The 14,650-nt window shown below is 37.3% G+C and overlaps 1 protein-coding gene across 18 annotated transcripts in view; it reads left to right on the top strand.

Annotated features, from left to right (window-relative positions):
• Positions 1-14,650, top strand: part of CGGBP1 (CGG triplet repeat binding protein 1) — a 71,206-nt gene that overhangs the window by 1,514 nt on the left and 55,042 nt on the right. For 10 of the 18 annotated variants that reach the window (XR_015260640.1, XR_015260618.1, XR_015260638.1 and 7 more), the window contains exons 2-3: positions 1,340-2,895; positions 7,452-7,506. Coding sequence is in view for 3 of the 18 variants with exons in the window: in XM_086762935.1 (XP_086619061.1) it covers positions 1,369-1,872 (504 nt within the window). In the remaining 15 variants the exon portion in view is untranslated. Of the gene's footprint in view, positions 1-1,339; positions 6,435-7,451; positions 7,507-14,650 lie in introns of those variants that run through there. The other 8 variants (XR_015260645.1, XR_015260644.1, XR_015260643.1 and 5 more) reach the window with 3 other exon arrangements.

Raw genomic sequence — 14,650 nt, 5'->3', positions numbered from 1 at the left:
TCCTTAGAGCTGGACAAGCTTTACTTATATTTAGTTTGGAAATTCTGATTTTTTAAAGGCAGATCTTTTAAAATGCTGCAACAGCAAACTCTGTATGCATAACAAAGTAAGTACAGAGAATAATACGTCTAGAGGTATTCTGATCTCTCAGTCTGCCTTGTGAGCTCAGGTAATACAAAATTCTTCAAAACTGTTGATACTCATAAGTAAATGCCCAGGCAACCTAATACATTTCCTCAAAGTATTTGCCAAAATGTATTTTTAATAAACATTTGTTGCCCCCTTTTTAATAAAGAAATGCATAGCTGGTGTAATGAATGATCATTTTGCTCAGAAGACCTCAAACCTGAACAGAGCTGTTTCTTTGCTTTGAAAAGAACTTAAATTATCTTGATTGAGATTTGCACCAGCCATTCTATTTCTCAACAACAGAAAAAGAAATGGCTCCTGTGTGATTTTAGTACACTTGACTAGGTTATTGCCTGCTTTGGTAACATAGTGTGATTTAGAGTGATGTGAGAAAGTGTCCAGCTTTCTTAGTTACCAATTACCATCCTCAGAGAAGCTGTCATCTTTGAAAATGCAGGTTCTTAGTTTGCATGGAAATGTATGCAGTTTTCTGTTCACATTAGGCTGTTTTGTGAGTCTCTAGTTGCAATGACAAAATTATTTGCTGATTTGCTTTTGACTCTGAGTTAAGGTTCTATCTAATAGTCGTGGTTTCAGCTAGGGCAAAAGTGAGGGGTATTCCCAAATGAGTGCTGACAAAGTTCAAGTTTGGTTTTGTTTTGGTTTTTGTTGTTGTTGTTGGTTGGTTGGTTGGTTGAGGTTTTTTTTACTGGCTCTTAATGACAGTAATGCCCTTCTTGCCTGATATTTGGACAACTAAGTTTCTGCTAACAGAAGTAATACACATTTTCAGGAAGTAAACAGAAAAATACTGACCCAACATAACTAAAAAAACTGTCAAATACGTTGAAAATACTAAGACGAAAGCACTCTTTACCCTAAAGAGTAAAGGATAAAAGCTCTTCAAGTAAAAGCAAAACCCCTTTCTATTTGACTTTCAGTGACAAACAGATTGAGTTTTGAGGGTCCTGTAGAGCTTTGTAGTTGTAGAAACAAAAAAGTATTTTACTCTGAGCCATGAGGAACCTCAGTCTCCTAAGTTCTTTAGACTTCAAGGTGAAGAACCTTTCAATAATAGTTTCACACATGTATCTTAAATATAATTATCTTTTAGATGTCAATAAGCACTATATTGGATATTGAATCAACTGCAGTCATAACTATTTGGCTGAAATCATTAGCACACTTTAACAGTAATTTTTTTTTTCAGCTTTCAAGGGAAGTTTATTGAAGGCAACAATGGAACGATTTGGAGTGAAGTCTGCTCCATCACGTAACCGCTCAAAGACTGCCTTGTATGTAACTCCTCAGGATCGTGTAACTGAGTTCGGCAGTGAGCTGCATGAAGATGGAGGAAAACTCTTCTGTACTTCCTGCAATGTGGTTCTGAATCACGTTCGCAAGTCTGCGATCAATGACCACCTCAAGTCTAAAACACACACAAAGCGAAAGGCAGAGTTTGAAGAACAGAATGTCAGGAAGAAGCAAAGGACTCTGACTGCCTCCCTTCAGTGCAACAGTACTGCCCAGACAGAGAAAACCAGTGTCATCCAGGACTTTGTGAAAATGTGCCTGGAAGCTAATATTCCGCTTGAGAAGGCTGATCATCCGTCTGTGCGAGCCTTCCTGTCCCGCTACGTCAAGAATGGCAGTTCGATACCTAAGTCAGACCAGCTAAGGAAAGCATACCTGCCTGATGGGTATGACAATGAGAACCAACTCATCAATACTGAAGACCGTTGAGAAGAACGCTATTTTCATCATCCTTGTGAAGTTTTACATATTGATGGTGTGGTTTATTTTTATATTCATGCATATATACAGTGTTACATATTGGTTTTACAAGCTATTTTGTACTATTGTAGAAATGACAATCTATTTGTGAACTTAACAGTATGCCACAGACTGTTGTTGACCCTGCTGTAGACTTCAGAGCTACACTGATGTAGGACTCATGATGAATGTAGGGAACATACCTGGCATACACCTTGTCTGTGTTCAGTCCAGCAGTAACTGACGCTAAGAAAAAGGCACTTGGATGGAGGACCTCACTTACCTAAACTGTGCATCTAAATATACGAGGAAGAAGACACATTTGGGATTGTTAATCATGTCAGTGGATTGCTTTGTCCAGTATCCTGTCCATGAGTGACCAAGAAGTGCTGCACGTTTGAAATGCAAGAAGCTGTAGAATGGTTAGTTAAAATATAACTGCTCGGTTGGGGGAGGATTATTCCAAATTCCTGTTCAAGTTTGGTTTATGTTCTAAAATGGGAAACATTTTCCTTCTAGAATACTCTCTTATCCTCTTTGGTGCAACTGTCAGTGCATTCATTATCTAGCTGAAATAGCCGATCTCCTGTATTGACCTCTGAACTCCACTGTTCTCATAAAGCTAGGAGTCCTGCAGGTTTAACGTGCCCGCTTTTTAAAAATCGCTGTTTCGTTGCTCAGTTTAACATGTCCCCTTCAGTTTCAGTGCCAATCTTTGAAAGTTGACTAGACAAGCCAGTAACTGAGTGTGGCTTGCAGTGCAGCTGCTGGCAAGTGAACCTTCTACTGGACCAAGATCCTAGTAGAGAGGATTAATGCCTTTTTCTTACTAGCAGGACAAAGGATGCTAAATCTAAATTGGCGAAGTAGGAGGCAGTGCATTGTGCAGTTGAGAAAGCTTTTTTTGCAGTGCATGGGAGAAGAGGCTCCTCCGTATTTCCCTGAAGGTCCTCTACGTCTCTGGCCTTGTCCTCAGCCTTTTAATCAAAGGAGGTAAAGTGATTTAAATAGTTTTCAAAATAGTTACTGCAAAGGCTATTCAATATCTGTAAGCGGAATTTGGAAAGCATGTATACTTTGAAGCTATACTGGAATTATGGACCTGAGCTGTATTTCTTCCTCTGTGCCAAGGCTGTATCTATTGGACTGGCAAAAAGTAAAATGGGAAATTGAAGAATTTCAATAATGTTACCTTCTCTGAAATCTAGTGAACTGTTACTGAGCTATTCCAAGTTACTATGCCAAATAGTCCACTCAGTGCAAGTGGACTGTAGTGGACTATAAAGTTTTTAAATTGAATGAGGGAGCATTGTGCAAAGTGCTGGACTATGTCCAACTTCTGCCTGTTCTAAATTTCCTTGATATGCTCTGGGTTCAGGGAGGTGCCAAGCATCTTCCAGCAGCACAGGAATGCTCCACTCAGTGGATACCATGGTGTAAGCATGTTTTAACTCCCTCAAGTGGAGCTAGTTGTTCTGTCCAGCTTCCTTTCCCCAGTGTTTCACAGTATCTGTTTCTCAATATTTCTTTTATTCTACATATTTACAGCAATACTAGAAAGAGACAAAATACCCTGTTTATTTTGTTTCTCTAGTTATTTCCCTAGCTATTTTAGAGCAGTCTCTTTTGCTGGATTGAGAGAGACTTACATACTTAGTAACAACCGGTTTATTGTGCAATTAGCTTCTACTGACATGCACTTGTGTTACATTATAACCATGTCGTGTAGCCTTCTGCTATGAGACCTGTTTGAATAAACGGTCCAAACGGAAAAGCAGAAGGCTGCCTATCCATGTGTACCAGTACACGGCTGCTCAGTACACTGCCGCACCTTTGGTCCCTGTTGAAGCTAGCGGGACTCCATGCAGTCATCGCAATCCTGTCAATAATATTGCTTGCTGGTTTTAAGCTTCAGACGGAAATAACAGTAGTAATTTTTTTTCTCTAATCCTAGATATCAAAATACGCCTTCCAAAATATCATTTGCTATGGCACAAGCTTGAGTTTAGCTTAAGATCATGAACTGCCTTGGGCTAGAACTGTTTTATAAATCTTCTTAAGCCAAGTGAAAGGTACACTGCCAATAGCCTTTTCTGCCCTGACAATAATTGAAAGTGTTTTTTTTACAGTTGCTGTTTCATGACAGTGAAACAACATCCTTGCTTTAATTTTTTAGGTTTTTTTTTTTTACCTTATGAATGCTGTCTTAGAATTGAAGCAAACAGAGAACAATGGAGTATTGAGAAAACAGACTGCCATTAAACCAAACCATCTAGGGAAGATGGTATGATAAAAAAAAGTATGAATTTGGGCTAGTTAGCTCAGTTCTTGCTAACATGGGATTTCACAGGCTGCATCCCATAACCATTTTATATAGGATTCAATGCTGAATGTTTTTGCCTTGATTGGAAAACCGGTAGACATTTTGTAAAGCTTAATGGTAACATTAAATAGGCTCTTGACAACTGAAAGAAAAAATCAAGTTGTTTTCACTTAGACAGTTTTACATAAAAACAAAAGTTAGCAACATTAACAGCTTTTGTTAAAAAAAAAGAAAGCTAGTAATTTTCAATAAGGCAAAGCAGTATTAGAACACTTAATTTCTCAAAAGCTTACTCTGCTTATAAAGCAGTCTGTGTAGAGAGCCTCAATTTACAGAATTAATACAATTCTGTAAGCATTTTCAGTAATTGTTCTACTACTAGTTTATTTTTTATGCAGAATTACTGTAAAGGATACAAGCCTGGTGAGAAGCCTTATCAGTGTAGCCATAGGCTACCAACTCATAACAATTTGGAAGCAAAAATTTGTCATCAGGATTTTGAAGGGAACTGACTTAATTCCAATGCACAGCAGTTTGCAGGACACTGGTGTCTTAGTAGTATGATATTTTTGTAAAGGAAAGTCACAAGATTTTTCAAGCTTTTTGAAAATCAAGATAATGATCTGTTGGAACAAACATTCATAATGGAGTAAAACAATGAAAAATAAAGCACTTTCAGGTAATCTACAAGAATAATAAGTAAGCTTATATTCATGAACCTTGGCTAGATCATCAACAAGACTGTTACGCTTATTTTCCTTAAAAGTAAAAATGATTCCACTCAGTCTTGGAACAGAGTCCTGCGAACACTCAAGTTCAGAGCATAATTTTGCCAGCGTGCCTATAGTTGGATAAAGCATATCCTTGGTTTAATTGCTCTTGATCTTAGGGAAGATTTACAGCAGAAGTTTTCTGGTATATCTAAGCCTAAGTAATAACTAATTCCTAGAGCAGAGGCTGTGGTTAAGTTGTTTAACGGTCTCTGTGGGGTTTTCCTTTCTTTCTGCAAGAACACTGCATTATTTTTCCATTTATTTCCTGTAAAGAATACTCTCAGAAGTAAAGGGAGGGTGGTAGCAATGTCTACATTTAATTTTACATACATATGTAGGGACAAACTATAAGGGATACTTTTTGCCAGGTGGTTCTATTAATATATTTGAAGCTCTACATGTAATATGAAAAAAAAAAAAGAAAAAGAAGAAATATTTCTTCTTTGACCATATAATTATATTAGTTTAGCCAACTCACAGCTAAAATTACTCCAAAGTGCTTTTCTTGGAACAACACTTTCAAAGAGTAAAATACAAACGGGAACATTCTCTGTTTTGTGACTACTTACATGTATGCACCATGTTAGTTTCAGCTTGCATGTTCTTGAAAAAAAATGTGAGCAAGTTCTAATATTTTTAAGCATTTTGAAGCCTGTAATTTGGCAGGTCCCTAGAGGAGGTGAAACTTTTGCCATAATGAAAGGGAAAGCTGTTTTTCAATTGAGAGGGAAAGTTGGTTCTGCAAAGTATGGGATATTCTCATCATAGAAGGACTATTTTTAGCCAGGGCCCCTTTTAGCAACTCTGTTGAACTGAACAGTGAAATGCTCCCTGCTAGGTTTTGCAGCATAATGAGCTGGTTTTCAGGAAGGAAAAGGGGAAAAAAAAAAAAAAGCCGGGGGGGGGGGTGGAGCTGGAAGTTTGGCAAGGATAATCTCTATTTATATTTCCATATAAAGAGAGGCAAGACTCACTGTCATTGTGTTCACATTGTACTCACTGCTAATTCTTTGTGTAATTTAAGTGCTTGTTGTCTTTGTACAATTTTAAGGTTGTGTCTAACTTTCAAAATAAATTTTTTTTAACAAAGCTTCTCATTGTAATAATGCTGTTAGAGTTTAGTCTCTTTTGGGCTAGCAAAGACGCTTTATTGTTGGTTTGGTGGTAAGGATGTTTTGCTGATGGCAAGTGGCCATAGAAATGGTTTTATTTAAATAAGTGAGGGACTTGTGCTTAGATACTAGAGTGAGGCTGAAAACACCTGGGTCCTGCAGTGCCACAAGACTTCCTGTTAGAACAGTAAGACCAGAGTAAGTGATTTAAGTTTTTATATTAAAATATTATTGGAAGGTAAATACTTTACTTTGTAAAGTTTTCACTTGGTAATGGAAAAATCATCCTTTTTAAAAAAATAAAGGAATTCCTTTTTCATAGAATTTATGCATGATCTCTTATTTTGCCAAGAAAGCGGATAAAGAGCACATGGTAGTTCACATATAATGGTAGTGTGAGAGAGCAGAAATGGGTGGCAACAGGAAAAATTGAAGAATGTACATGCTGTTGTTCTAGCTTGAGGTAATATCAAACTATATGTTGAAGCAGTTTGCTGATGTATCAGTACAATCACACTAAAGTCTGTTTCAGGACTGGTTACACGAAACCCCTGTTTCCTGTCAAGTAGGTGACTTTCTACATGGTGACAGAAATTCCCTAATTATGCCTTCTGTTGCAAGCGAACACCAAGTGAAATAATTGTTACGCATTTTGACGCTGCAGTGAATGATTTGTAGGTGTAGGATCTTGCAGCTGCCTAATGCTTCTGGTCTTTTCGGGAAGGACTTCTACAATGTGGAAGAGTCAGGTCTTTCCAAACGGTCTGCAAAAAGGTCACGGTTTGCTCTCTGTCTCCCTTAGGGACTTCATGAAAATTGAGCAAATAACATCAGCCCATCAAAATTATCAAGTGTAGGTTTGACTGTTCCTTTTCCTGAATTCTTATCTGGTTTGACCTTTCATGATAGATCAGTATTAAACTCGTGCAACGTCTTGACTCAGGAGTTTATTAATCATTACGTTCTCATTTTCAGGTCACAGCACATTAAGGTCAAGTTGCTTTTTGTTGCCTTTATACCAAATAGAAAAGCAGAATAGAAATAAACATACCCTTTCTAAAGTTTTCTTGTGTGGACAATTCCTCTTTGAAACAGCGTATGTGTACTTGCAAAGTCAATATATCAGTAAGGATTTGTGTGGAAGCCGATGCAGGATCAGGTGAAATATGTATTTAAAGTTTAGTAATTAGGCCATGCTAAATTCTTAGAATGACATTTTACTTTCCTAAGTGAATCATGCTGTTTAACCCACATCCAAGATGCGGTAGAATGAAGTATACATAACTGCTTTTAGGCCACGTTTATACTGATAATTAGGTTTGAAATTTGTCATTTACATAGGCTGGACAGCAGAGACTGGAGGATAGACAGTCTGTGGCAGTTCTGCTTAAGTCAGGTAAGAATTTTTTTTTTTTCCCCATCCCACCACTTCTCTGTTTCTACAAGAGGCTTAGAATTTGTCTTCTAGTGGTAGAGGCCACCTCTTTCATGTTCCAAAGCAGATAGCACATCTCAAGTAAGTCAGAAGGTGCATGCTCTGAGATATAATATAGAGAGCTACTGCATCTGTCACTCAGGCTTGAGTTTGTCCCTGAAGCTAAATGTTATATATTAAATACACTTAATACAGTTCTATTCTATAAAATAGAAAACTAAGTCTAAAATAGAAATTATAAACAATTGCTGAATAGCTATTTCAGTCCCTTTGAGTTTAGCTTTCAAGCGTTTCAACCCCATGCTCACTTTATGTTTCTGAAGCCAGAAACACTTGAAGATATAGTCTTGCAAAAGAACATCTAATTTGCTAGAAGGTTTCTGCTAGATCTGGGGGAGAACACGAGGAAGATTACTGGTTTCAGGTGGTGTGCACAGCCCGTGTCCAGCTGAGACAGACAAGAACAAGCAATTTAAATTTATTCATGTTTTAGATACGTGTAAGTGCTTAGCTCTGTGTGTTTTCTCCTGTCTAGTAGTGCACAGGAAGGGGAAGTAAAAGCAGAGGACTACTTAAGAGCAGTGAAGTGACCAGTACTCTCATATAATATGTGCTCTGTGAACACACTAAAATATTACTATAGCACACTAAAATTATTATTACACATTATTACACTAAAATATTATTATTGTTTCATTAGGAAATTTCTACTGTCTTTCTGTGGATGCTTTTACTTTTTCCTCCTATCTTATCCCTCTGTTCAGTAAGAACTATTGTGTACCCGAGGAAAATAAGGCGGTCTTCCCTTTTCTCCTGACCGACAGAGTAGCTTACAGCAATGCAGTGGAGTGAGGGTATCATTCAGCAGTTCTGTTCAAAGCTGGAAGAAAAATAAGTAGGAGCTTTAGAGGTTCTTAGGGAGTTTTTGTATATTGGTTTGCCTTAAGTGGTTTTTTTTTTTCAATCTGTCCTTCAGTGTGCATAATAGCTCCCAAATTCAGTATTGGATTTCACTGCAGTAAATGAAACCGCCTTACCTTAATTCTTTCGTAATTAGCTTTAAATTGCTTCCTCCCTCCCCTTATTTCTGAAGGCTGTCGTTACTGTAAGATGAATCCAGTAACTAGACTACTCGTGCTTACACTTAGTGACGTATTTTATACACAGCAAAACCCTGAGTAGATTCTTAACCAACTCTATGAATGAACCGACACTCCTTGTGAGAGCGTCCAGGCCCATGCTCAATCTGCACTTTAGAACGTGGTGCAAGATGTGTTTGTTGATTTAACAAAGCTTAGCTCGTTTCATTAAATTGAAATTGCTTAAGAAAAAGCGTGGAGATGCAGAGAATCTCATATTGTGGAAAAAGAACAGAACTTGCCTAGAACTTGAGAAACTGATCCCTCCTTTATCAGGGAGCTACAGCAGTAAGACACAAGACCAGGCTGCAGGGGCCAGCCATAGCTCATGCAGCGGCACATACTACTGCAAGCTGTGTGATCACTAGTGACAGGCAAGGAACTGAGTGGGAGACTCATTTATTGTTGTTTCTTGAAGATACTAAAGCTTCTTCATGTAGCGTAATGAAGGCAATTTTCAGCAAACTTACAGGAGCCCACTATCTAAATGCCATATCCCTCTATGTGGTTGGAGGCCATTGCCTAACCACCTGCAAACGGAAAATGTGACCCGAAAACACAACCTTGTCTTAGAAGAAAAACTGAGGTGGAACAGAAGGAACATTACATAGGTTTGGGTTGGTTTTTTTTCCACTTGCATTTAGTGAAGCAGCAGCAGACATGGCAAAGTGGACTGAATCAAGTAAAGAAAGTTTCTATTAATAGCAATCCTCTGGTGTTTAAGACTATCTGAATTTTACTCCGTATTTATTGAGCCTCTTCCTGAAAATAGTATCCAATGCACACAAAACTGTGGTAATCATTGCACTTGAATTGTGCTGAATTCTCTTAGTTCTTTAAATACTTTGTATCTGTTAGGATTCAGCTGAGGTCTGATTTGCATATAGCAGAGAAGTTACTGAGTTACTGCCGATAGTGGAAATCAGTGCCATCTAGTGAATCTTTGCCACCTTCAAATGATATCTCTTGAATGAAATGCATATGCTCCTTCCTCTCCTACTTATGCAGTTTTAGATTAGGAGTCTCGTTCCTTTCTTTGGTAAATAGTTGTTTTATATTTACTAAGTAGTTACTATTCTTTGAAACATGCTTTCAAAGTAAAACTAGAATATTTTAGTGTCACAAATTCATTTATCAAAAATCAGGATATAATTTGCCATTTGGAGATATAAAAGATCTCATTTTTCACTCAATAATATCACAAAAAATAAAAAAGCTCCCAGGGATGTCTCAAGGAGGTAATAGAGTCTTAAAAAGAAAACATGAAAAATTCAGATTCTTTGCCCTCTTCCGGCAGATTCTCAAAAAAAAAAAACCAAAAAAAACCCCACCAAAATAACCCCACAACCCTACTCTTAAGCAGAAAGGAGATAAAGGAAATAATGGAGTGTCAGCAGTGATAGTAGAAGTCACATTTGCCAAAGCCTTTTTAAGAAAAGGACTCCAAAAACATAGATAAGTGTAGAAGATATTTACTATTGAAAATAGCAAGTAATGAATCCTCAAGCCACATACAGTATGAGACACAGGAAACAAATGCTCCTTCCTGTCACTCTGACACACCTCACCTCTCCTGAAAGGCTAATGTACAACAAACAGTACCTGTCTTACAGTTCAGAATAATTCCACAAAGTTGCCAACAAGGAATTATCCACCTAGAAAGCCAATCTCAAAACACTGTAAAGAACAGACAAAACCTTGTCTTATTAAAAAGCTTCAGACAGCAGCAGAGGACTCAGCCCAACTCAGCCCAAAACAGCTCTTCTAATATGAATACAGAGATTAAGTACCAACTACTAATATTACATTCCTGGCATAAACTTTGGATAACTCAATATTAACACAAGCAAAAATTACACTGCCAGGAAACACGCCCCTTAATGACCAATTTTACTGTCTAAGCTAGCTATGGATTCAGCCACTAGATGTCTTCGCTACACAGAAATGCAGTCTGTAGTACTGGTATTTTGTCTCCTGTGGGAGCATGCTGCATGTGCAGTTATACTCAAGGAGTTTTCTTTCAAAAATATTTTCCATTTAAGCTGCATTGTAATTTTTGTAAGGCTATTTCGGTTTCTCAAACATCAGTATGATTCTCCTGATCGTCACGTACTTAGCTGGACACTTTCAAACACAAAATTTTGGAAAGCTGTTCAATTATTTCCTCCAATATATTACTTTGAAAAAATCTTGATAATTTAGATTTTTGTTAGAGCATAGTATGCATATATTTTGTCTAAAAAGCTTGAAATATTTAGAATAGAATAGTTCAGTTGGAAGGCACATCTAGTCCAACTGCCTGACCACAAGTTAAAGCATGTTATTAAGGGCATTGTCCAAATACCTCTTAGACACTGACAGACTTGGGGCATCAATCACTCCTCTAGGAAGCCTGTGCCAGTGTTTGATCACCCTCTTGGTATATTTCATATTTCCTAATGTCAAGTCTAAACCTCCCAATTTTAACATAATATTTCATAACTGCATTGATTTCTTGGTTGCTGTATTTGCATTATAAGCAGAAGTGATAATTGCTATATATAAAGTTCCTGTTCAGCCTTAGTTCAGCTCTAACTTTAGGAAGAAACTCTGCTATGATGGAATTTTTTGGGAATGTTCAGCTAAACGGTTCAGCCTTTTAGAAATATTTAGGGGAAAAAGGTGTTGAGGACATACTGAAAAAGACCCCACAAAAATCCAAACCCAAATTACTTGCCCTTATGTTATGAGGATGCTAAGACTAAATAGTAGAAGCAATCATCTCTTATAGTGCAGATTATTGTAAATTAATCTAATGCAAATTAAGACTATTCAGACATGCATTTCTGACATCTACCATCTTGTGAATAGTTAATTTCTTCAGCTTTTTAATTTGTTAACCTTAAGTTAGAGCAATACGCAAGGCCTGAACAAGTGTGAAACACTGTTGTGCATCCCTTCTCTCTGCTATGTCGCTGTTGTAAAATAAAAACCTTAATTGCAGGAGCATCTTTCAAAACAACAAACCAACCTGCAGCTGTGTTTGTAACACTGTAAGGGGAGCCAGAGAAGGGCGAAAGATGTTTTGCCTTGAATTGCAGAGGAGTTCTGAGATTATATGAAATGATCAAGCAGTTCACATTTCAATCACACAGTGACGATGTAACTCATCAGATTTTTACAGATATATTGCTTCCCCACCCCTTTCTGCACTGTCTTGACAGAAGAACTGAAAAGAGAATCGACTCAGACATAGACCCCGGGTAACTGTAACAGGATGCAAGAGGCCATCTAAACTGCATATTTTAAACTCATAAGAACCTCTTCTCTCTACCATGCCCAGAGAACAAAGGCTCCTCCAGTCATGTTGATAAAAGAGATCTTACTGTACATCCTTCTAGTAATGCTGGCTCAGAGCAACTATCAAGTGTACGGTAAGATGTGGTCTCATAATTTAACCTGTCTGTAGTTATGAAATATTGCAGAGGGAGAATAGAAACCAAAATGGTGCTTAGTGTACCTTGGATATAATCTGTGTCTTATTTTATTACCGTATCAGAGACTTTAATTCAATTAAAGACAATGATGATTACAATAATTGAGAACTATTAGGTAATAGTCTAGACCAGACCTGTAGCACTTGAGGACCCAATACATCTCACGTTGTGGCGAAAGGCTCTGCCTTCAAGGGGTCTGGCAGCATTCAAGCCTCTGCTTGAAATCCAGGAATCCCACTAGCTCTCAACTGGATCCAACAAATTGTCCGTACCAAATGAGTAAGAATACCTTAATTATTTGGCTTAACACCATCTAATTTTCAACCGGCTTTCAACTTTGAACCTCTACAGTTTGTAACTAGAAGGGTTGTCCTAATTTTGACTGGTGTGGGATCTACACTGTGCCCAGTACACTCCCAATATTTTTACTAGAGATTATTGCATTTCAAGTTCTTCCCTAGCAATACCATACAGGAGATATAAATTTTAGTACTGAAAGGAAGGTAGTCATACAGAAAGGGTAATAGCTACTCTAATGGATACGCTCAGCTGCTGTTGATACATTTCAGATGTATCAACTGATAAATTAATCAAAATAACATTTGTTACAAGGTACTGCTAAAACTACACAAATGAATATGAAGCTTAGTTGACATGCGTGACTACCTCTGCAAATCTGTAGCATCTTTTGACACTCCTTCTTTTCATGAATAAAACATATTATTAAGACTAATAGGAAAGGTTAAACAGGCATTCAGGGCATCTACCTGGGAAGGGAAACACAAATATTTAGCTTAAAAGACAGGAATTACCAGGTCAGTTAGGTGCAGCTGTTTCTTAATCAGGGTGCGATTTGAGGAAGCTACTGAATTTCTTTACATGATTTTCAATCATGCTTCTGAAGGGGGTGTATCTAGAGCTGATAACCACCTTCGTACCCTAATCAGATGTATCTTCTCTTCTTGTAAGAGTTAACTACTGTTTCTGTTCACTTCATTAAGTCTGCCTGTGTTATTAGTGCCTCACACAACCACCTCTCTGCATCATCCTGTATAGCTTGTTAATACATGGACGAAAACTCCATACTTATCTGCCAGGTTTCTAGATACTGTTTTCAAAATAGAATGTAACTTCTCTTTTGCTGCTTATAGCATTTCTCTTATTGACACAGAATTTATTTTACTAGGTTTTAATTTTTGATCTACCTAAAAACTACTTGACATCCTCTGAGAACAATACTGTTTCCTTCTAAACACCTATATTATTATAAGTATCAGAATCATGTTTATAGGAGCATTACAGAGAGAAAAGTTTTGCAAGTTAGTCTCTACAGAACCGTGATGTAAATGTTTTTTTAATGTATTTACATTTTAGCTCTAAGTTTTCCAAGCTTGTTTGGTTTTTATTTTGGTTTGATGCAAGCTGAAAATTGAAGCCAACTTATTTAAGCTTTGTATGTTGCAAATCTATCCAAAGTTTCCCTTCCTTCTAACAGAAACAAAGTTAACCACTGAGATTTCCTATACAAAGTCAATAACCAGCAAATCTTTTCTAAATTAACAAGGGAGAAGTAAGCTTCTTTCTAATGAGTAAGAAGCAGAAGGACCTTCTCCCCTCACACCCCAGTAATTTTAGTCCAGTTAGACCCTGTGTCCTTTGTAAAAACAAATACCAAATAAAGGAAGTGTTTCATCCCAATGAAAATAATACCGAGTAAATCTCTCCTTGCCCCAAGAAGCCCCAGTCAGTAACTAAGCACGTGCACGCAGGCCCACTAACGGTGGGCACGGTTCTTGGCTCAAATAACACCTTGGTGCTAGACCTTCTTGTGGAGTAGTCTGCACAGACTAAGATTTAGCCAAACAGGAGTGCTCCATCTTCAAGTTCCAGTCAGTCATCAGAATACAAAGGCATATTTTCTGCACTTACATAGCTTTCATCAAAGAGTAGTTAAAAAAATTATGCAATTCTCCATCAGCTACCTCAGCAGGCAGGTCAGCTTTACAAATACTACCACTGCCAGAAAAAAAAAAAAACAAAACAAACCCCCACCAACTGAAAAAACAAGAAACCCAGAAAATCCTTCATTGTACACCAAATACATAGAAAAAGTACATTATTATATCTTTAATATGACGTGGGAAAAATTAATTGAAAAGGACTAAAATTAAATTTTTATTAGTAAAATCACATTCTTTGAAAAATCCAAATTGTCATATAAATATGTAAAATGATTAAAACAAAGTTTTACATCATTCCTTGAAAAGCCTTCTCTGAAGCTGGGAGAAGCTTGAAAAAGGCCTATCCAGGTATCACTTAAAATGTCTTCTGAAGTGCTTCGCTTTCTAAGCACACCTTACCTAAATTCAAGGAAGAAGCATATTTTTCCATGAGTTCTCCTCATACACTGTTTCCTTTTTTTTTGTTGTTAAAATTAACAAAGTCATTAAGATCTCAGTGTTAAGTGTGAAACCCCAACAAATCAATGCA

Source organism: Chlamydotis macqueenii, chromosome 1 (assembly GCF_036417535.1).
Source record: "Chlamydotis macqueenii isolate bChlMac1 chromosome 1, bChlMac1.mat, whole genome shotgun sequence".
NCBI lineage: Eukaryota > Metazoa > Chordata > Aves > Otidiformes > Otididae > Chlamydotis > Chlamydotis macqueenii.
Note: the sequence above shows the minus strand (reverse complement) of the source record. Positions and strands in the feature narration are given on the sequence as shown.